Raw genomic sequence first — 24,188 nt, 5'->3', positions numbered from 1 at the left:
AGGATAGTGATTCTGATAGATGACAGAGCTTTATGCATTTCCTCTGAATTTCTCTGCTGGGTGGGTGGGGTCCCCTGTGTTATTGGTTGTTCTTAGAATTGTGTCTGCCTAAATGTTGCACAACTGTGGTTTTGATGATAATGCAGCTCTGTTTTTGTGCAGCGTAAGCGTTGAAGCAATGAATCAGTACCAATCTACCACTCTATCAATGAATCAATACCAATCTATCACTCTATCAATGAATCAGTACCAATCTATCACTCTATCAATGAATCAATACCACTCTATCACTCTATCAATGAATCAATACCACTCTATCAATGAATCAATACCAATCTATCAAATAATCAATACCAATCTATCAATGAATCAATACCACTCTATCACTATCAATGAATCAATACCAATCTATCAATGAATCAATACCACTCTATCACTCTATCAATGAATCAATACCACTCTATCACTCTATCAATGAATCAATATCACTCTATCAATAAATCAATACCACTCTATCAATGAATCAATACCACTCTATCAATAAATCAATACCACTCTATCAATAAATCAATACCACTCTATCACTCTATCCGTTGAAGCAAATGCCCTGCTGTTAATCATCCTGTGTTATTGGCTTTGCTCTAGCCATATAGACTCAGAACAAACCAATGGCAAGATGGTTGATAGTCCTGGCTAAGTTTCCATTGCTGTTGTCCTACATTTCACTGCTGTTTTTAATACTGTAGCGATCCTTGCTATATGAGCCACGTTACAACGTCTTAACACACCTGAAAACTTGGTTGGCCTTTGAGGACAAGTTCTTAGATAGTATTAAAGTAAAAAGCTCAAGTCAAAGTCTGTGTTTCTAAAGGGGGTTTGTACTGGACCCTGCTATCCTACTGGAACCTATAGACCAGCTAGGTCTACTATCCTACTGGAACCTATAGACCAGCTAGGTCTACTATCCTACTGGAACCTATAAACCAGCTAGGTCTACTATCCTACTGGAACCTATAGACCAGCTAGGTCTACTATCCTACTGGAACCTATAGACCAGCTAGGTCTACTATCCTACTGGAACCTATAGACCAGCTAGGTCTACTATCCTACTGGAACCTATAGACCAGCTAGGTCTACTATCCTACTGGAACCTATAGACCAGCAGGGTCTACTATCCTACTGGAACCTATAGACCAGCTAGGTCTACTATCCTACTGGAACCTATAGACCAGCTAGGTCTACTATCCTACTGGAACCTATAGACCAGCTAGGTCTACTATCCTACTGGAACCTATAGACCAGCTAGGTCTGCTATCCTACTGGAACCTATAGACCTACAGCTAGGTCTACTATCCTACTGGAACCTATAGACCAGCTAGGTCTACTATCCTACTGGAACCTATAGACCAGCTGGGTCTACTATCCTACTGGAACCTATAGACCAGCTAGGTCTACTATCCTACTGGAACCTATAGACCAGCTGGGTCTACTATCCTACTGGAACCTATAGACCAGCTAGGTCTACTATCCTACTGGAACCTATAGACCTACTGCTAGGTCTGCTATCCTACTGGAACCTATAGACCAGCTAGGTCTACTATCCTACTGGAACCTATAGACCAGCTAGGTCTACTATCCCACTGGAACCTATAGACCAGCTAGGTCTACTATCCTACTGGAACCTATAGACCAGCTAGGTCTACTATCCTACTGGAACCTATAGACCAGCTATGTCTGCTATCCTACTGGAACCTATAGACCTACAGCTAGGTCTACTATCCTACTGGAACCTATAGACCAGCTAGGTCTACTATCCTACTGGAACCTATAGACCTACTGCTAGGTCTGCTATCCTACTGGAACCTATAGACCAGCTAGGTCTACTATCCTACTGGAACCTATAGACCAGCTAGGTCTACTATCCTACTGGAACCTATAGACCAGCTAGGTCTACTATCCTACTGGAACCTATAGACCAGCTTGGTCTACTATCCTACTGGAACCTATAGACCAGCTAGGTCTGCTATCCTACTGGAACCTATAGACCAGCTAGGTCTACTATCCTACTGGAACCTATAGACCAGCTAGGTCTACTATCCTACTGGAACCTATAGACCAGCTAGGTCTGCTATCCTACTGGAACCTATAGACCTACAGATAGGTCTACTATCCTACTGGAACCTATAGACCAGCAGGGTCTACTATTCTACTGGAACCTATAGACCAGCTAGGTCTACTATCCTACTGGAACCTATAGACCAGCTAGGTCTGCTATCCTACTGGAACCTATAGACCTACAGCTAGGTCTACTATCCTACTGGAACCTATAGACCAGCTAGGTCTACTATCCTACTGGAACCTATAGACCTACTGCTAGGTCTGCTATCCTACTGGAACCTATAGACCAGCTAGGTCTACTATCCTACTGGAACCTATAGACCAGCTAGGTCTACTATCCTACTGGAACCTATAGACCAGCTAGGTCTACTATCCTACTGGAACCTATAGACCAGCTAGGTCTACTATCCTACTGGAACCTATAGACCAGCTAGGTCTACTATCCTACTGGAACCTATAGACCAGCTAGGTCTGCTATGCTACTGGAACCTATAGACCAGCTAGGTCTACTATCCTACTGGAACCTATAGACCTACAGCTAGGTCTACTATCCTACTGGAACCTATAGACCAGCTAGGTCTACTATCCTACTGGAACCTATAGACCTACAGCTAGGTCTACTATCCTACTGGAACCTATAGACCAGCTAGGTCTACTATCCTACTGGAACCTATAGACCAGCTAGGTCTACTATCCTACTGGAACCTATAGACCAGCTAGGTCTACTATCATACTGGAACCTATAGACCTACAGCTAGGTCTACTATCCTACTGGAACCTATAGACCAGCTAGGTCTACTATCCTACTGGAACCTATAGACCAGCTAGGTCTACTATCCTACTGGAACCTATAGACCAGCTAGGTCAACTATCCTACTGGAACCTATAGACCAGCTAGGTCTACTATCCTACTGGAACCTATAGACCAGCTAGGTCTATTATCCTACTGGAACCTATAGACCAGCTAGGTCTACTATCCTACTGGAACCTATAGACCAGCTGGGTCTACTATCCTACTGGAACCTATAGACCAGCTAGGTCTACTATCCTACTGGAACCTATAGACCAGCTAGGTCTACTATCCTACTGGAACCTATAGACCAGCTAGGTCTACTATCCTACTGGAACCTATAGACCAGCAGGGTCTACTATCCTACTGGAACCTATAGACCTACAGCTAGGTCTACTATCCTACTGGAACCTATAGACCAGCTAGGTCTACTATCCTACTGGAACCTATAGACCTACTGCTAGGTCTGCTATCCTACAGGAACCTATAGACCAGCAGGGTCTACTATCCTACTGGAACCTATAGACCTACTGCTAGGTCTGCTATCCTACTGGAACCTATAGACCAGAAGGGTCTACTATCCTACTGGAACCTATAAACCAGCTACGTCAACTATCCTACTGGAACCTATAGACCAGCTAGGTCTACTATCCTACTGGAACCTATAGACCAGCTAGGTCTACTATCCTACTGGAACCTATAGACCAGCTAGGTCTACTATCCTACTGGAACCTATAAACCTACAGCTGGGTCTACTATCCTAATGGGACCTATAAACCAGCTAGGTCTGCTATCCTACTGGAACCTATAAACCTACAGCTGGGTCTACTATCCTACTGGGACCTATAAACCAGCTAGGTCTACTATCCTACTGGAACCTATAGACCAGCTAGGTCTACTATCCTACTGAACCTATAGACCAGCTAGGTCTACTATCCTACTGGAACCTATAGACCAGCTAGGTCTACTATCCTACTGGAACCTATAGACCAGCTAGGTCTACTATCCTACTGGAACCTATAGACCAGCTAGGTCTACTATCCTACTGGAACCTATAGACCAGCTAGGTCTACTATCCTACTGGAACCTATAGACCAGCTAGGTCTATTATCCTACTGGAACCTATAGACCAGCTAGGTCTACTATCCTACTGGAACCTATAGACCAGCTGGGTCTACTATCCTACTGGAACCTATAGACCAGCTAGGTCTACTATCCTACTGGAACCTATAGACCAGCTAGGTCTACTATCCTACTGGAACCTATAGACCAGCTAGGTCTACTATCCTACTGGAACCTATAGACCAGCTAGGTCTACTATCCTACTGGAACCTATAGACCTACAGCTAGGTCTACTATCCTACTGGAACCTATAGACCAGCTAGGTCTACTATCCTACTGGAACCTATAGACCAGCTAGGTTTACTATCCTACTGGAACCTATAGACCTACTGCTAGGTCTACTATCCTACTGGAACCTATAGACCAGCAGGGTCTACTATCCTACTGGAACCTATAGACCTACAGCTAGGTCTACTATCCTACTGGAACCTATAGACCAGCTAGGTCTACTATCCTACTGGAACCTATAGACCTACTGCTAGGTCTGCTATCCTACAGGAACCTATAGACCAGCAGGGTCTACTATCCTACTGGAACCTATAGACCTACTGCTAGGTCTGCTATCATACTGGAACCTATAGACCAGAAGGGTCTACTATCCTACTGGAACCTATAAACCAGCTACGTCAACTATCCTACTGGAACCTATAGACCAGCTAGGTCTACTATCCTACTGGAACCTATAGACCAGCTAGGTCTACTATCCTACTGGAACCTATAGACCAGCTAGGTCTACTATCCTACTGGAACCTATAAACCTACAGCTGGGTCTACTATCCTAATGGGACCTATAAACCAGCTAGGTCTGCTATCCTACTGGAACCTATAAACCTACAGCTGGGTCTACTATCCTACTGGGACCTATAAACCAGCTAGGTCTACTATCCTACTGGAACCTATAGACCAGCTAGGTCTACTATCCTACTGGAACCTATAGACCAGCTAGGTCTACTATCCTACTGGAACCTATAGACCAGCTAGGTCTACTATCCTACTGGAACCTATAGACCAGCTAGGTCTACTATCCTACTGGAACCTATAGACCAGCTAGGTCTACTATCCTACTGGAACCTATAGACCAGCTAGGTCTACTATCCTACTGGAACCTATAGACCAGCTAGGTCTACTCTCCTACTGGAACCTATAGACCAGCTAGGTCTACTATCCTACTGGAACCTATAGACCTACTGCTGGGTCTACTATCCTACTGGAACCTATAGACCAGCTAGGTCTGCTATCCTACTGGAACCTATAGACCTACTGCTAGGTCTGCTATCCTACTGGAACCTATAAACCAGCTAGATCTACTATCCTACTGGACCCTGCTGTCCTACTGGAACCTATAGACCTAGAGCTGGGTCTACTATCCTACTGGGACCTATAGACCAGCAGGGTCCAGTACAAACTGAGTAGGATAGTAGACCTAGCTGGTCTATAGGTTCCAGTAGGATAGTAGACCTAGCTGGTCTATAGGTTCCAGTAGGATAGTAGACACTTCTGGTCTATAGGTTCCAGTAGGATAGTAGACCTAGCTGTAGGTCTATAGGTTCCAGTAGGATAGCAGACCTAGCTGGTCTATAGGTTCCAGTAGGATAGTAGACCTAGCTGGTCTATATGTTCCAGTAGGATAGCAGACCTAGCTGGTCTATAGGTTCCAGTAGGATAGTAGACCTAGCTGGTCTATAGGTTCCAGTAGGATAGTAGACCCTGCTGGTCTATAGGTTCCAGTAGGATAGTAGACCTAGCTGGTCTATAGGTTCCAGTAGGATAGTAGACCTAGCTGGTCTATAGGTTCCAGTAGGATAGTAGACCTAGCTGGTCTATAGGTTCCAGTAGGATAGTAGACCCAGCTGGTCTATAGGTTCCAGTAGGATAGTAGACCTAGCTGGTCTATAGGTCCCAGTAGGATAGTAGCCCCAGCTGTAGGTCTATAGGTTCCAGTAGGATAGTAGACCTAGCTGGTCTATAGGTTCCAGTAGGATAGTAGACCTAGCTGGTCTATAGGTTCCAGTAGGATAGTAGACCCTTCTGGTCTATAGGTTCCAGTAGGATAGCAGACCTAGCTGGTCTATAGGTTCCAGTAGGATAGCAGACCTAGCAGTAGGTCTATAGGTTCCAGTAGGATAGTAGACCCTGCTGGTCTATAGGTTCCAGTAGGATAGTAGACCTAGCTGGTCTATAGGTTCCAGTAGGATAGTAGACCTAGCTGGTCTATAGGTTCCAGTAGGATAGTAGACCCTGCTGGTCTATAGGTTCCAGTAGGATAGTAGACCTAGCTGTAGGTCTATAGGTTCCAGTAGGATAGCAGACCTAGCTGGTCTATAGGTTCCAGTAGGTAGTAGACCTAGCTGGTCTATAGGTTCCAGTAGGATAGTAGACCCTGCTGGTCTATAGGTTCCAGTAGGATAGTAGACCTAGCTGGTCTATAGGTTCCAGTAGGATAGTTGACCCTGCCGGTCTATAGCTTCCAGTAGGATAGTAGACCCTGCTGGTCTATAGGTTCCAGTAGGATAGTAGACCTAGCTGGTCTATAGGTTCCATTAGGATAGTAGACCTAGCTGTAGGTCTATAGGTTCCAGTAGGATAGCAGACCCAGCAGTAGGTCTATAGGTTCCAGTAGGATAGTAGACCTAGCTGTAGGTCTATAGGTTCCAGTAGGATAGCAGACCCAGCAGTAGGTCTATAGGTTCCAGTAGGATAGTAGACCTAGCTGTTGGTCTATAGGTTCCAGTAGGATAGCAGACCCAGCAGTAGGTCTATAGGTTCCAGTAGGATAGTAGACCTAGCTGGTCTATAGGTTCCAGTAGGATAGTAGACCTAGCTGGTTTATAGGTTCCAGTAGGATAGCAGACCCTGCTGGTCTATAGGTTCCAGTAGGATAGTTGACCCTGCTGGTCTATAGGTTCCAGTAGGATAGTAGACCCTGCTGGTCTATAGGTTCCAGTAGGATAGTAGACCTAGCTGGTCTATAGGTTCCAGTAGGATAGTAGACCTAGCTGGTCTATAGGTTCCAGTAGGATAGTAGACCCTGCTGGTCTATAGGTTCCAGTAGGATAGTTGACCTAGCTGGTCTATAGGTTCCAGTAGGATAGTAGACCTAGCTGGTCTATAGGTTCCAGTAGGAAAGTAGACCTAGCTGGTCTATAGGTTCCAGTAGGATAGTAGACCCTGCTGGTCTATAGGTTCCAGTAGGATAGTAGACCTAGCTGGTCTATAGGTTCCAGTAGGATAGTAGACCCTGCTGGTCTATAGGTTCCAGTAGGATAGTAGACCTAGCTGGTCTATAGGTTCCAGTAGGATAGTAGACCCTGCTGGTCTATAGGTTCCAGTAGGATAGTAGACCTAGCTGGTCTATAGGTTCCAGTAGGATAGTAGACCTAGCTGGTCTATAGGTTCCAGTAGGATAGTAGACCCTGATGGTCTATAGGTTCCAGTAGGATAGTAGACCCTGCTGGTCTATAGGTTCCAGTAGGATAGTAGACCTAGCTGGTCTATAGGTTCCAGTAGGATAGTAGACCTAGCTGGTCTATAGGTTCCAGTAGGATAGTAGACCCTGCTGGTCTATAGGTTCCAGTAGGATAGTAGACCTAGCTGGTCTATAGGTTCCAGTAGGATAGTAGACCCTGCTGGTCTATAGGTTCCATTAGGATAGTTGACCTAGCTGGTTTATAGGTTCCAGTAGGATAGTAGACCTAGCTGGTCTATAGGTTCCAGTAGGATAGTAGACCTAGCTGGTCTATAGGTTCCAGTAGGATAGTAGACCCTGCTGGTCTATAGGTTCCAGTAGGATAGTAGACCTAGCTGGTCTATAGGTTCCAGTAGGATAGTAGACCCTGCTGGTCTATAGGTTCCAGTAGGATAGTAGACCTAGCTGGTCTATAGGTTCCAGTAGAATAGTAGACCCTGCTGGTCTATAGGTTCCAGTAGGATAGTAGACCCTGCTGGTCTATAGGTTCCAGTAGGATAGTAGACCTAGCTGGTCTATAGGTTCCAGTAGGATAGTAGACCCTGCTGGTCTATAGGTTCCAGTAGGATAGTAGACCTAGCTGGTCTATAGGTTCCAGTAGGATAGTAGACCCTGCTGGTCTATAGGTTCCAGTAGGATAGTAGACCCTGCTGGTCTATAGGTTCCAGTAGGATAGTAGACCCTGCTGGTCTATAGGTTCCAGTAGGATAGTAGACCCTGATGGTCTATAGGTTCCAGTAGGATAGTAGACCCTGCTGGTCTATAGGTTCCAGTAGGATAGTAGACCTAGCTGGTCTATAGGTTCCAGTAGGATAGTAGACCTAGCTGGTCTATAGGTTCCAGTAGGATAGTAGACCCTGCTGGTCTATAGGTTCCAGTAGGATAGTAGACCTAGCTGGTCTATAGGTTCCAGTAGGATAGTAGACCCTGCTGGTCTATAGGTTCCAGTAGGATAGTTGACCTAGCTGGTTTATAGGTTCCAGTAGGATAGTAGACCTAGCTGGTCTATAGGTTCCAGTAGGATAGTAGACCTAGCTGGTCTATAGGTTCCAGTAGGATAGTAGACCCTGCTGGTCTATAGGTTCCAGTAGGATAGTAGACCTAGCTGGTCTATAGGTTCCAGTAGGATAGTAGACCCTGCTGGTCTATAGGTTCCAGTAGGATAGTAGACCTAGCTGGTCTATAGGTTCCAGTAGGATAGTAGACCCTGCTGGTCTATAGGTTCCAGTAGGATAGTAGACCTAGCTGGTCTATAGGTTCCAGTAGGATAGTAGACCCTGCTGGTCTATAGGTTCCAGTAGGATAGTAGACCCTGCTGGTCTATAGGTTCCAGTAGGATAGTAGACCTAGCTGGTCTATAGGTTCCAGTAGGATAGTAGACCTAGCTGGTCTATAGGTTCCAGTAGGATAGTAGACCCTGCTGGTCTATAGGTTCCAGTAGGATAGTAGACCCTGCTGGTCTATAGGTTCCAGTAGGATAGTAGACCCTGCTGGTCTATAGGTTCCAGTAGGATAGTAGACCTAGCTGGTCTATAGGTTCCAGTAGGATAGTAGACCCTGCTGGTCTATAGGTTCCAGTAGGATAATAGACCCTGCTGGTCTATAGGTTCCAGTAGGATAATAGACCCTGCTGGTCTATAGGTTCCAGTAGGATAGTAGACCTAGCTGGTCTATAGGTTCCAGTAGGATAGTAGACCCAGCTGTAGGTCTATAGGTTCCAGTAGGATAGTAGACCCTGCTGGTCTATAGGTTCCAGTAGGATAGTAGACCCTGCTGGTCTATAGGTTCCAGTAGGATAGTAGACCTAGCTGTAGGTCTATAGGTTCCAGTAGGATAGTAGACCTAGCTGGTCTATAGGTTCCAGTAGGATAGTAGACCTAGCTGGTCAATAGGTTCCAGTAGGATAGTAGACCCTGCTGGTCTATAGGTTCCAGTAGGATAGTAGACCTAGCTGGTCTATAGGTTCCAGTAGGATAGTAGACCCTGCTGGTCTATAGGTTCCAGTAGGATAGTAGACCTAGCTGGTCTATAGGTTCCAGCAGGATAGCAGACCTAGCTGGTCTATAGGTTCCAGTAGGATAGTAGACCCAGCTGGTCTATAGGTTCCAGTAGGATAATAGACCCTGCTGGTCTATAGGTTCCAGTAGGATAGTAGACCTAGCTGGTTTATAGGTTCCAGTAGGATAGTAGACCCAGCTGGTCTATAGGTTCCAGTAGGATAGTAGACCCTGCTGGTCTATAGGTTCCAGTAGGATAGCAGACCCTGCTGGTCTATAGGTTCCAGTAGGATAGTAGACCTAGCTGGTCTATAGGTTCCAGTAGGATAGCAGACCCTGCTGGTCTATAGCTTCCAGTAGGATAGTAGACCTAGCTGGTCTTTGTCCTCCTTGGCACTCAGACAGTTGCTTCCTGTGTTCTGGTGAATCACATCCCCTCTGTCCTTCCCGTCCTCGAGGGTGCAGGGTAGCCCCATGGTACCACTTCTTCTTTCTCACACACACATTCCTCTCTTTCTGTCTGCTCAAGGATGAATCAGAGCATTCGCAAGAAATGTATTCACAGCACACTAGTTTTCACTCCCTGGGGTCAGGGTCAAGTGTGTGTTCCTGAAAGAGGGGTAATTATTAAACAGACAGCTAGCCGTTAGCCAGGTATAGTCTGACAGCTAGCCGTTAGCCAGGTAGTCTGACAGCTAGCCGTTAGCCAGGTATAGTCTGACAGCTAGCCGTTAGCCAGGTAGTCTGACAGCTAGCCGTTAGCCGGGTATAGTCTGACAGCTAGCCTTTAGCCAGGTAGTCTGACAGCTAGCCGCTAGCCAGGTATAGGCTCACAGCTAGCCGTTAGCCAGGTATAGTCTGACAGCTAGCCGTTAGCCAGGTATAGTCTGACAGCTAGCCGTTAGCCAGGTATAAGGTGACAGCTAGCCGTTAGCCAGGTATAGTCTCACAGCTAGCCATTAGCCAGGTATAGTCTGACAGCTAGCCGTTAGCCAGGTATAGTCTGACAGCTAGCCGTTAGCCAGGTATAAGGTGACAGCTAGCCGTTAGACAGGTATAGGCTGCAAGCTAGCCGTTAGCCAGGTATAGTCTGACAGCTAGCCGTTAGCCAGGTATTGTCTGACAGCTAGCCGTTAGCCAGGTATAAGGTGACAGCTAGCCGTTAGACAGGTATTGGCTGACAGCTAGCCGTTAGCCAGGTATAGTCTGACAGCTAGCCGTTATTCAGGTATAAGGTGACAGCTAGCCGTTAGCCAGGTATAGTCTCACAGCTAGCCATTAGCCAGGTATAGTCTGACAGCTAGCCGTTAGCCAGGTATAGTCTGACAGCTAGCCGTTAGCCAGGTATAAGGTGACAGCTAGATGTTAGACAGGTATAGGCTGCAAGCTAGCCGTTAGCCAGGTATAGTCTGACAGCTAGCCGTTAGCCAGGTATAGTCTGACAGCTAGCCGTTAGCCAGGTATAAGGTGACAGCTAGCCGTTAGACAGGTATTGGCTGACAGCTAGCCATTAACCAGGTAGTCTGACAGCTAGCCGTTAGCCAGGTAGTCTGACAGCTAGCTGTTAGCCAGGTAGTCTGACAGCTAGGCGTTAGCCAGGTAGTCTGACAGCTAGCCGTTAGCCAGGTAGTCTGACAGCTAGCCGTTAGCCAGGTAGTCTGACAGCTAGCCATTAGCCAGGTAGTTAGCGTCCCAAATGGCACCTTATTATTATATAGGGTGCCATTTGGGATGCCTCCATTGTGCTGGTTATTGTAGCTAATGAGATGAAACGTAGGACTACTTTACATTGTTGTAATAACCATCTAACCTGTTGGGATGAACAGACATTGGTTAGTGATTTACGTCCTAAATGGCACCCTATTCCCTTTGTAGTGCACTACTTTTAAACAGGGCACACATGGTTCTATATCGGAATAGGATGCCATCCTGGCTCAGACATTGACTATTGTCTCATGACTTGTGATCTGCGTAAAATACACAGAACATATATATATATTTTTTAACACCACACAGTGTTTTCTGCGAATCGTAAACCGTGACATAGTGAGTACATTTTGGCTGACCGAGGGTGTCAGTGCACCTCCCATTCACTAGAAAAGTGTTGAAATGTCTCAACAACATCCGTTGACAGGGAAAGAAAAAAATATGTCATGTGACCAGAGAATTTCATGGTTATTAAATAGCAGACCCAGTCGTACAGAACACTCTGCTGTAGGAGCTCCGTATGTCAATCACCACCCTCCTGGGACCATGACAACCACCATGATAACTGTACTGATGCTCTTCTTTCAAACCACCCTGGGGGCTCCTGAAACAGGTATGTTGTTCTTTAATCACATGTATTTATAAAGCCCTTTTTACATCAGCCGATGTCACAAAGTGCTGTACAGAAATCCAGCCTAAAACCCCAAACAGCAAGCGATGTAGAAGCACGGTGGCTCGGAAAAACTCCCTAGAAAGGCTGGAACCTAGGAAGAAACCTAGAGAGGAACCAGGCTCTGAGTGGTGGCCAGTCCTCTTCTGGCTGTGCTGGATTGAGATTATAACAGAACATGTTCAAATGTTCATCAATGACCAGCAGGGTCAAATAATAATAATAATAATAATCACAGTGGTTGTAGAGGGTGCAACAGGTCAGCATCTCAGGAATAAATGTCAGTTGGCTTTTCATAGCTGAGCATTCAGAGTTAGAGACAGCAGGTGCGGTACAGAGAGGGAGTCAAAAACAGTAGGTCTGGGACAGGTAGCACATCCGGTGAACAGGTCAGGGTTCCATAGCGGCAGGCAGAACAGTTGAAATTGGAGCAGCAGCACGACCAGGTGGACTGGGGACAGCAAGGAGTCAGTGACTCAAATGATGCAACCCTCCTAGGGACAGCATGGAAGAGCACCAGTAAGCCAGTGACTCAGCCCCCGTAATAGGGTCAGAGGCAAAAAATCCCAGCGGAGAGAGGGGAACCAGCCAGGCAGAGACAAGGGCGGTTCGTTGCTCCAGTGCCTTTCCGTTCACCTTCGCATCCCTGGACCAGACTACATTCAATCATAGGACCTACTGAAGAGATGAGTCTTCATAAAAAGTAAAGACTTACAGGTCGAGACCGAATCTGAGTCTCACATGGATAGGCAGACCATTCCATAGAAATGGAGCTCTATAGGAGAAAGCCCTGCCTCCAGCTGTTTGCTTAGAAATTCTAGGGACAGTAAGGAGGCCTGCGTCTTGTGACCATAGCGTACGTGTAGGTATGTACGGCAGGACCAAATCGTAACGATAGGTAGGAGCAAGCCCATGTGATGCTTTGTAGGTTAGCAGTAAAACCTTGAAATTAGCCCTTGCCTTAACAGGAAGCCAGTGTAGAGAGGCTAGCACTGGAGTAAAATAGTTGGAAAGTAGAGCATTGCAGTAGTCTAATCTAATTTTCCCCATAATTTTTGGACAAAAAGTTTCTGATTTTTGCCATGTTACAAAGATGGAAAAAAATCTGTCCTTCAAACAGTCTTGATGTGTTCATCAAAAGAGAGATCAGGGTCCAGATTAACGCCGAGGTCCATGACAGTGTTGTGTAGCCCTATGACAGTGTTGTGTAGCCCTATGACAGTGTTGTGTAGCCCTATGGCAGTGTTGTGTAGCCCTATGACAGTGTTGTGTAGCCCTATGGCAGTGCATTTATCGAAAGCCATATAAGAAGTCTATTGACCCTCAATAAAAGCACTGAATTACTTTATAAAGATGACTCTTCCTTCTATTGTGTGCCGCTATTTTTTTGGGGGGTGCTACCAAATCATGTGTTGGTGCCACCAACTAAGAAGCTTTCAATTACTGTAGCATGAACCATGGTATGATGAATCACCTGGCTATTTACAGTATATTGACCCGAGCAGAGCACAGAACCTTGAACATGAAGTCTGACGTTACTCACTGCTGCTGTGATGACAATCTGGGCCAGATTAAGAAATTATAGCGACCCTGTGTAGCCCTATGACAGTGTTGTGTAGCTCTATGGCAGTGTTGTGTAGCCCTATGACAGTGTTGTGTAGCCCTATGACAGTGTTGTGTAGCCCTATGACAGTGTTGTGTAGCTCTATGGCAGTGTTGTGTAGCCCTATGACAGTGTTGTGTAGCTCTATGACGGTGTTGTGTAGCCCTATGACAGTGTTGTGTAGCCCTATGAGTGTTGTGTAGCCCTATGACAGTGTTGTGTAGCCCTATGGCAGTGTTGTGTAGCCCTATGACAGTGTTGTGTAGCTCTATGACAGTGTTGTGTAGCCCTATGACATTGTTGTGTAGCCCTATGACAGTGCTATGTAGCCCTATGGCAGTGTTGTGTAGCCCTATGGCAGTGTTGTGTAGCCCTATGACAGTGTTGTGTAGCCCTATGACAGTGTTGTGTAGCTCTATGACAGTGTTATATAGCTCTAACAGTGTTATGTAGCCCTATGACAGTGCTATGTAGCCCTATGTCAGTGTTGTGTAGCCCTATGGCAGTGTTGTGTAGCCCTATGACAGTGTTGTGTAGCTCTATGACAGTGTTATATAGCTCTAACAGTGTTGTGTAGCTCTATGACAGTGTTGTGTAGCCCTATGGCAGTGTTGTGTAGCCCTATGACAGTGTTGTGTAGCTCTATGACAGTGTTGTGTAGCCCTATGACAGTGCTATGTAGCCCTATGGCAGTGTTGTGTAGCTCTATGACAGTGTTGTGTAGCCCTATGGCAGTGTTGTGTAGCTCTATGGCAGTGTTGTGTAGCTCTATGGCAGTGTTGTGTAGCTCTATGGCAGTGTTGTGTAGCCCTATGGCAGTGTTGTGTAGCTCTATGACAGTGTTGTGTAGCTTTATGGCAGTGTTGTGTAGCTCTATGGCAGTGTTGTGTAGCTCTATGGCAGTGTTGTGTAGCTCTATGGCAGTGTTGTGTAGCTCTATAACAGTGTTGTGTAGCTCTATGGCAGTGTTGTGTAGCTCTATGACAGTGTTGTGTAGCTCTATGGCAGTGTTGTGTAGCTCTATAACAGTGTTGTGTAGCCCTATGACAGTGTTGTGTAGCTCTATGACAGTGTTGTGTAGCTCTATGACAGTGTTGTGTAGGCCTATGGCAGTGTTGTGTAGCCCTATGCCAGTGTTGTGTAGCTCTATGACAGTGTTGTGTAGCCCTATGGCAGTGTTGTGTAGCTCTATGACAGTGTTGTGTAGCTCTATGACAGTGTTGTGTAGCTCTATAACAGTGTTGTGTAGCTCTATGACAGTGTTGTGTAGCTCTATGACAGTGTTGTGTAGCTCTATGACAGTGTTGTGTAGCTCTATGACAGTGTTGTGTAGCCCTATGGCAGTGTTGTGTAGCCCTATGACAGTGTTGTGTAGCTCTATGACAGTGTTGTGTAGCTCTATGGCAGTGTTGTGTAGCTCTATGACAGTGTTGTGTAGCCCTACGACTGTTGAAAAGTCCTGATGATAGAGGGTTCAATTAAAGTGTTCACATGTTTGCCTGTTATGTCAATGCTGGTTAGTGATTGTTGTAATTCTTTCTTTGTAGACGGTCCCTTCAATCTCTTCAATGCAGAAAGTGGCATTAGACAGGAGCTGGCACGCTGGGTGTCAGGGGGACGTCTCTACGACACCAACAATAGGAAGTGTGCTGGGGTTTCTGGGAAGACAGAGGGTAGTACCCTGGTGTATTCTGACTGTGATGAGAAGAGCCACCTCCAGCAGTGGCAGTGTAGTAACAACACACTGCTCACGCTGAAAGGACAGACTCTGTACCTCCACATCAACGACAACAATGATCTGGTGCTGTCCAGAGACACGGGGCCTCGGAGTCGCTGGATCATCTCTGGTACAACCGACGGCCCCTGCTCAAGGACCCACAGAGGTACGGGATTAGAGTCACAAGGTTCTCATTTTTTAGGATTGTAAAATGGATTTTGGACAAAATGGACAAAGTCTCAACACACAACACAAGAAGCAAAATAAGCAGGTTACATATAACTACATCAGACAGCATATTTAATAGATTACAGGTTACATATAACTACATCAAACAGTACATTTTATTGTAAAAAACGACATATTTTTCCCTGAGAATCCACAACGTACAGTAACACAGGGACACACTCACAGAGAGAAAGAGAGACACACTCACAGAGAGAAAGAGAGACACACTCACAGAGAGAAAGAGAGACACACTCACAGAGAGAAAGAGAGACACACTCACAGAGAGAAAGAGACACACTCACAGAGAGAAAGAGAGACACACTCACAGAGAGAAAGAGAGACACACTCACAGAGAGAAAGAGACACACTCACAGAGAGAAAGAGACACACTCACAGAGAGAAAGAGACACACTCACAGAGAGAAAGAGACACACTCACAGAGGGAAAGAGACACACTCACAGAGAAAGAGAGACACACTCACAGAGAGAAAGAGAGACACACTCACAGAGAGAAAGAGACACACTCACAGAGAGAAAGAGACACACTCACAGAGAGAAAGAGACACACTCACAGAGAGAAAGAGACACACTCACAGAGAGAAAGAGAGACACTCACAGAGAAAGAGAGACACACTCACAGAGAGAAAGAGAGACACACTCACAGAGAGAAAGAGACACACTCACAGAGAGAAAGAGACACACTCACAGAGAGAAAGAGACACACTCACAGAGAGAAAGAGAGACACACTCACAGAGAGAAAGAGACACACTCACAGAGAGAAAGAGACACACTCACAGAGAGAAAGAGAGACACACTCACAGAGAGAAAGAGACACACTCACAGAGAGAAAGAGACACACTCACAGAGAGAAAGAGACACACTCACAGAGAGAAAGAGACACACTCACAGAGAGAAAGAGAGACACACAGAGAGAAAGGGACACACTCACAGAGAAAGAGAGACACACTCACAGAGAAAGAAAGAGAGACACAGAGAAAAGGGACACACTCACAGAGAAAGAAAGAGAGACACACTCAGTAAGAAAGAGAGACACACTCACAGAGAAAGAAAGAGAGACACACTCACAGCCAGTGTCCCGTAAGAGTGTTAGTATAGAAAGCCATGTTCCCCAACACACAGGGAGGCAAGATGGCAGACACACTAATATAGTAAAACCCTTTGGGGGGGGTCTTAAACCCACGTCACACTAAGCACTGAACTACATACAGTACACACAGTAACCACTGTCCCCTTTTCAGAACTCTTTACCATCGAAGGAAATGCATTTGGGCGTCCCTGTCAGTTTCCTTTCCTGTACAAAGACCAATGGTATGGAGACTGCACCTCGACAGACTCCTCCGAAAGACGGCTTTGGTGTGCCATTGAAACAAACTACCAAGACAATCAATTGTGGGGCTACTGTCCATCCACAAGTGAGTATTACATCTATTACTTACTGTGGGTCTATGCAGCTGTTAGATGCTTCTCGCTCTCTCTCTCTCTCCTCTCTCTCTCCTCTCTCTCTCTCTCTCTCCTCTCTCTCTCCTCTCTCTCCTCTCTCTCTCTCTCTCTCTCTCTCTCTCTCTCTCTCTCTCTCTCTCTCTCTCAAATTCAAATTCAAATTCAAGCTGCTTTATTGGCATGAAAAACATTGTGTCAATATTGCCAAAGCAACAATGTATACAATATACATTGTAATACAATTAAAACAATGACAAATAATAAAATAGAATGGCAGTAAATAATAATACAAAATTAAATATAAAAATAGTAACAATAAAATGGTAACAGTCAATAGTCGAATGTTATGTATGGTGTAATGCACCACTACCACCACCACCATCATTAAACTGCTATCATTACCATTACCACCCATACCATTACTATTTGGAATGATAAACAACAATAATAATACTAATAACAATAACAGTAAAAACAATAACAGTCATAATAAGTAAGTTACTGCTTACTCTGCAGATGTTATTATTCAGTGTCCCTCAGGCTATGGCAGGTAAATACATATTTGGCTGCAAGAGAAGCCATTGCTCCTTCGCCCATGAGTATTTTTAGTTTTTCCTCTGGGTTTAATAAGTTAAAATTTGGAATAAATGTAGTAATTTCTGTGAATAATGAATCTCTTGGTGAGGAATATTTATCACAGTAAAGGAGAAAGTGCATCTCTGTTTCTACGTCCCCTGTCAGGCAGTGACCACATATACGCTCCTCTTTGGGTAGCCATGTCTTTTTATGTCTGCCGGTTTCTACTGCCAATCGGTGGTCATTCACCACTCACATCTCTCTCTCTCTCTCCTCTCTCTCTCTGTCTCTCTCTGTCTCTCTGTCTCTCTCTCTGTCTCTCTGTCTCTCTCTCCTCTCTCTCCTCTCTCTTCTCTCTCTCTCCTTCTCTCTCTCTCTCTCTCTCTCTCTCTCTCTCTCTCCTCTCTCTCCTTCTCTCTCTCTCTCTCTCTCTCTCTCTCTCTCTCTCTCTCTCTCTCTCTCTCTCTCTCTCTCTCTCTCTCTCTCTCTCTCTCTCTCTCTCTCTCTCTCTCTCTCTCTCTCTCTCTCTCTCTCTCTCTCTCTCTCTCTCTCTCTCTCTCTCTCTCTCTCTCTCTCTCTCTCTCTCTCTCTCTCCTCTCTCCTCTCTCTCTCTCAGGGCTTTATTGTCATGATAACCGTATGTTAACGTTGCCAAGGGAAGTGAAATGGATAAAAAGTGAACAGTAAATATTACACTCACAGAAGTTCCATAATAATAAAGACATTTCAAATGTCATATTATGTCTTTATACAGTGTTGTAACGATGTGCAAATAGTTAAAGTACAAAAGGGAAAATAAATAAACGTAAATATAGGTTGTATTTACAATGGTGTTTGTTCTTCACTGGTTGACCTTCTCTTGTGGCAACAGGTCAACAGGTCAAATATTGCTGCTGTGATGCCCACTGTGGTATTTCACACAATAGATATTCGTCTCTAATATGATCATACATTTGGCAGGAAGTGCAGCTCAGTTTCCACCTCATGTTGTGGGCAGTGTGCCAATAGCCTGTCTTCTCTTGAAAAGCCAGGTCTGCCTACGGCGGCCTTTCTCAATAACGAGGCTATGCTCACCGAATCTGTACATCTCTCCCCCATCCCTCTGCAGCTATGGAGCATTGGCATAAGAACCCGGTCACAGGTGCTTTCTACCAGGTGAACCTCCACTCTGCCCTGAACTGGCACCAGGCTCGGACCAGCTGCCAACAGCAGGGAGCAGACTTGGCCTCAATCACCAAACCCCTCGAGCAGTCCCACGTAGCAGGTAGCGCCACCCGGTGGTCACGCTCACATACAGCAGGCGTGTCAAACTCAAGTCGTGTGTTTTATTAGTGTACTGTTCACTGTTTATGTCATATGCAACTTTATCTCCTTCTCTTATGCACTCACACACACTCACACACACCACACACACACACACACACACACACACACACACACACACACACACACACACACACACACACACACACACACACACACACACACACACACACACTCACACTCACACAGGCCTGTGTGGTAAACTGCATGTGCCGCTGTGGACGGGGCTGAATGCTCTGGAACAGGACAGTGGCTGGCAGTGGATCAGTGGGAAGCCTCTCTGTTACTTCCGCTGGGACTCTGGTGAGTCCTCACCTTCACACTAGTCCCTTCATGCTGCACTGCTTTGGACCAGAGTTAGTTACACTATATAGGGGAAAAGGACCAGGGTCAGTCAGTTACACTATATAGTGGAAAAGGACCAGGGTCAGTTAGTTACACTATATAGGGGAAAAGGACCAGGGTCAGTTAGTTACACTATATAGGGGAAAAGGACCAGGGTCAGTTACACTATATAGGGGAAAAGGACCAGGGTTAGTTACACTATATAGGGGAAAAGGACCAGGGTTAGTTACACTATATAGGGGAAAAGGACCAGGGTTAGTTACACTATATAGGGGAAAAGGACCAGGGTCAGTTACACTATATAGGGGAATAGGACCAGGGTCAGTTACACTATATAGGGGAAAAGGACCAGGGTCAGTTAGTTACACTATATAGGGGAAAAGGACCAGGGTTAGTTACACTATATAGGGGAAAAGGACCAGGGTCAGTTAGTTACACTATATAGGGGACAAGGACCAGGGTCAGTTACACTATATAGGGGTAAAGGACCAGGGTCAGTTAGTTACACTATATAGGGGTAAAGGACCAGGGTCAGTTAGTTACACTATATAGGGGAAAAGGACCAGGGTCAGTTAGTTACACTATATAGGGGACAAGGACCAGGGTCAGTTACACTATATAGGGGAAAAGGACCAGGGTCAGTTAGTTACACTATATAGGGGAAAAGGACCAGGGTCAGTTACACTATATAGGGGAAAAGGACCAGGGTCAGTTAGTTACACTATATAGGGGACAAGGACCAGGGTCAGTTACACTATATAGGGGAAAAGGACCAGGGTCAGTTACACTATATAGGGGAAAAGGACCAGGGTCAGTCAGTTACACTATATAGGGGAATAGGACCAGGGTCAGTTACACTATATAGGGGAAAAGGACCAGGGTTAGTTACACTATATAGGGGAATAGGACCAGGGTCAGTTACACTATATAGGGGAAAAGGACCAGGGTCAGTTACACTATATAGGGGAAAAGGACCAGGGTCAGTTAGTTACACTATATAGGGGACAAGGACCAGGGTCAGTTACACTATATAGGGGAAAAGGACCAGGGTCAGTTACACTATATAGGGGAAAAGGACCAGGGTCAGTTAGTTACACTATATAGGGGACAAGGACCAGGGTCAGTTACACTATATAGGGGACAAGGACCAGGGTCAGTTACACTATATAGGGGAAAAGGACCAGGGTCAGTTACACTATATAGGGGAAAAGGACCAGGGTTAGTTACACTATATAGGGGAAAAGGACCAGGGTTAGTTACACTATATAGGGGACAAGGACCAGGGTCAGTTACACTATATAGGGGAAAAGGACCAGGGTCAGTTACACTATATAGGGGAAAAGGACCAGGGTTAGTTACACTATATAGGGGAAAAGGACCAGGGTCAGTTAGTTACACTATATAGGGGAAAAGGACCAGGGTCAGTTAGTTACACTATATAGGGGAAAAGGACCAGGGTTAGTTACACTATATAGGGGAAAAGGACCAGGGTCAGTTACACTATATAGGGGACAAGGACCAGGGTCAGTAACACTATATAGGGGAAAAGGACCAGGGTCAGTAACACTATATAGGGGAAAAGGACCAGGGTTAGTTACACTATATAGGGGAAAAGGACCAGGGTTAGTTAGTTACACTATATAGGGGAAAAGGACCAGGGTTAGTTAGTTACACTATATAGGGGAAAAGGACCAGGGTTAGTTACACTATATAGGGGAAAAGGACCAGGGTTAGTTACACTATATAGGGGAAAGGGACCAGGGTTAGTTACACTATATAGGGGAAAAGGACCAGGGTCAGTTAGTTACACTATATAGGGGAAAAGGACCAGGGTTAGTTACACTATATAGGGGAAAAGGACCAGGGTCAGTTACACTATATAGGGGAAAAGGACCAGGGTTAGTTACACTATATAGGGGAATAGGACCAGGGTCAGTTACACTATATAGGGGAAAAGGACCAGGGTCAGTTAGTTACACTATATAGGGGAAAAGGACCAGGGTTAGTTACACTATATAGGGGAAAGGGACCAGGGTTAGTTACACTATATAGGGGAAAAGGACCAGGGTCAGTTAGTTACACTATATAGGGGAAAAGGACCAGGGTTAGTTACACTATATAGGGGAAAAGGACCAGGGTCAGTTACACTATATAGGGGAAAAGGACCAGGGTTAGTTACACTATATAGGGGAATAGGACCAGGGTCAGTTACACTATATAGGGGAAAAGGACCAGGGTCAGTTAGTTACACTATATAGGGGAAAAGGACCAGGGTTAGTTACACTATATAGGGGAAAAGGACCAGGGTTAGTTACACTATATAGGGGTAAAGGACCAGGGTCAGTTACACTATATAGGGGAAAAGGACCAGGGTTAGTTACACTATATAGGGGACAAGGACCAGGGTCAGTTACACTATATAGGGGAAAAGGACCAGGGTCAGTTACACTATATAGGGGAATAGGACCAGGGTCAGTTACACTATATAGGGGAAAAGGACCAGGGTCAGTTAGTTACACTATATAGGGGTAAAGGACCAGGGTCAGTTACACTATATAGGGGAAAAGGACCAGGGTCAGTCAGTTACACTATATAGGGGTAAAGGACCAGGGTCAGTTACACTATATAGGGGTAAAGGACCAGGGTCAGTTAGTTACACTATATAGTCCTCTCTCTGATCCTGGTCAGATGTAGTGATATTGCTGTTTGTCTGTATGTCATCCTCTCTCTGATCCTGGTCAGATGTAGTGATATTGCTGTTTGTCTGTAGGTCATCCTCTCTCTGATCCTGGTCAGATGTGTGGACTGGTTGACCCGTCTCAGCAGTTCTACTGGCAGAGCTCCCTGTGCTCCAAGACACATGGCTACATCTGTCAGAAAGACCCACCTACACCCCCTGTTCACCCAGGTAGGTCTGTCAGAAAGGAGGATTGGGGTTCCTCGAATACGAAATGGAATCTATACACACACACAAGCAGCATGTTGGTGTAATGGCTAGAGGAAGAAACCTTGCCTTTACTTGCATTCATTAACTATTTTAAGTGTGTATTGTTAAAAAAAAGAAAATATTTTTATGGATTCTTATTCTTTTATAATGAGTGTCAAATGAATTCGCTCATTGACATAAATTGACATAAATAAGTATCATAACAAAAAGTCACTCATATTCCTGCTAACCCCAACCCACTGTTCACCCAGATCCAACACTCTGTTCTACTCTGCTAAATTTAATCCAGTCCAGTACATTTTAATCCAGTCTAGTCCATTTCAATCTTGTACAGTTTGTTTTAGTACAGTTCAATCTAGTCCATTTCATTTTTGTATTATTTTGTTTATTATGGGCGGTGTATTTCTTGTATTCTACAATGTGTTTCCCTGTATTTGTGATCAACAGAAGAGACAGGTTTCTGCTCCAGTCCGTGGATTCCCTACGCTGCCAGGTGCTACCTCCTGCAGCGTACCAAGAAGACCTGGACAGAGGCTCAGACGGAATGTCGGAAGGACGGAGGCGACCTGGCCAGCATCTACAACATCGAGGAGCACAGCTTTGTGATGTCACAGCTGGGATATGGTCAGTGAAACACAGATACGCTCACACGTTAGACAGTCAGTGAAAAGGCTAACTCCAACTCTCCCCTTTCCAACTCTCCCCTCTCCACCTCTCCAACTCTCCCCTCTCCACCTCTCCACCTCTTCTCTATCCCAGCGGCCGCTGACGAGCTGTGGATCGGGATGAACGATGTCAAGACGCCACTACTGTTTGAGTGGAGCGACCAATCCCATGTCACCTTCACCAGGTGGGAGGAAGCCATGCCAATGGGGGGCAACTGTGTCCTGGTCAGGGGAGAGGTATGGTACCATCATCCCCCCTCCACACTGCCCTAACACCCCCTATTTTTATTTTGTTTAACCTTTATTTAACTAGGCAAGTCAGTTAAGAACAAATTCTTATTTACAATTACGGCCTAGGAACAGTGGGTTAACTGCCTTGTTCAGTGGCAGAACGACAGATTTGTACCTTGCCAGCTCGGGGATTCGATCTTGCAACCTAACCTACTGTCCCAACGCTCTAACCACTAGGCTACCTGCCACCACCTAACCCTGGCCCTAACCTTAACACACCCTAACACACCCTAACCCTGGCCCTAACACTCCCTAACCCTAACCCTGGCCCTAACACTCCCTAACCCTAACACCCCCTAACCCTACCACCCCCTAACCCTGGCCCTACCACCCCCTAACCCTGGCCCTACCACCCCCTAACCCTGGCCCTAACACCCCCTAACCCTAACACCCCCTAACCCTGGCCCTGGCCCTACCACCCCCTAACCCTGGCCCTACCACCCCCTAACCCTGGCCCTACCACCCCCTAACCCTGGCCCTACCACCCCCTAACCCTGGCCCTACCACCCCCTAACCCTGGCCCTACCACCCCCTAACCCTAACACCCCCTAACCCTGGCCCTGGCCCTACCACCCCCTAACCCTAACCCTGGCCCTACCACCCCCTAACCCTACCACCCCCTAACCCTGGCCCTACCACCCCCTAACCCTGGCCCTAACACTCCCTAACCCTACCACCCCCTAACCCTAACACCCCCTAACCCTGGCCCTACCACCCCCTAACCCTGGCCCTACCACCCCCTAACCCTGGCCCTACCACTCCCTAACCCTGGCCCTACCACCCCCTAACCCTAACACCCCCTAACCCTGGCCCTGGCCCTACCACCCCCTAACCCTAACCCTGGCCCTACCACCCCCTAACCCTGGCCCTGGCCCTACCACCCCCTAACCCTAACCCTGGCCCTACCACCCCCTAACCCTGGCCCTGGCCCTACCACCCCCTAACCCTAACCCTGGCCCTACCACCCCCTAACCCTGGCCCTGGCCCTACCACCCCCTAACCCTAACCCTGGCCCTACCACCCCCTAACCCTGGCCCTGGCCCTACCACCCCCTAACCCTAACCCTGGCCCTACCACCCCCTAACCCTAACACCCCCCGACCCTAACACCGCCCAAACCCAAAACAACCAATCACAACCATAACCAACCCTCTCCCTCCTT

The 24,188-nt window shown here is 46.2% G+C and overlaps 1 protein-coding gene across 2 annotated transcripts in view; it reads left to right on the top strand.

The window, feature by feature from the left end:
• Nucleotides 1-11,683: 11,683 nt before the first annotated feature.
• Nucleotides 11,684-24,188, top strand: part of LOC139559907 (macrophage mannose receptor 1-like) — a 60,835-nt gene continuing 48,330 nt past the window's right edge. For both annotated transcript variants that reach the window (XM_071376354.1, XM_071376353.1), the window contains exons 1-8: nucleotides 11,684-11,813; nucleotides 15,021-15,356; nucleotides 16,679-16,852; nucleotides 18,565-18,720; nucleotides 18,969-19,082; nucleotides 21,895-22,032; nucleotides 22,519-22,695; nucleotides 22,831-22,973. In XM_071376354.1, coding sequence (XP_071232455.1) covers nucleotides 11,747-11,813; nucleotides 15,021-15,356; nucleotides 16,679-16,852; nucleotides 18,565-18,720; nucleotides 18,969-19,082; nucleotides 21,895-22,032; nucleotides 22,519-22,695; nucleotides 22,831-22,973 — 1,305 coding nt within the window. In that variant the 5' untranslated portion in view covers nucleotides 11,684-11,746. The remainder of the gene's footprint in view (nucleotides 11,814-15,020; nucleotides 15,357-16,678; nucleotides 16,853-18,564; nucleotides 18,721-18,968; nucleotides 19,083-21,894; nucleotides 22,033-22,518; nucleotides 22,696-22,830; nucleotides 22,974-24,188) is intronic.

The sequence above is a fragment of the Salvelinus alpinus genome, chromosome 30, assembly GCF_045679555.1.
Source record: "Salvelinus alpinus chromosome 30, SLU_Salpinus.1, whole genome shotgun sequence".
In the NCBI taxonomy this organism is placed as follows: Eukaryota; Metazoa; Chordata; class Actinopteri; order Salmoniformes; family Salmonidae; genus Salvelinus; species Salvelinus alpinus.
Note: the sequence above shows the minus strand (reverse complement) of the source record. Positions and strands in the feature narration are given on the sequence as shown.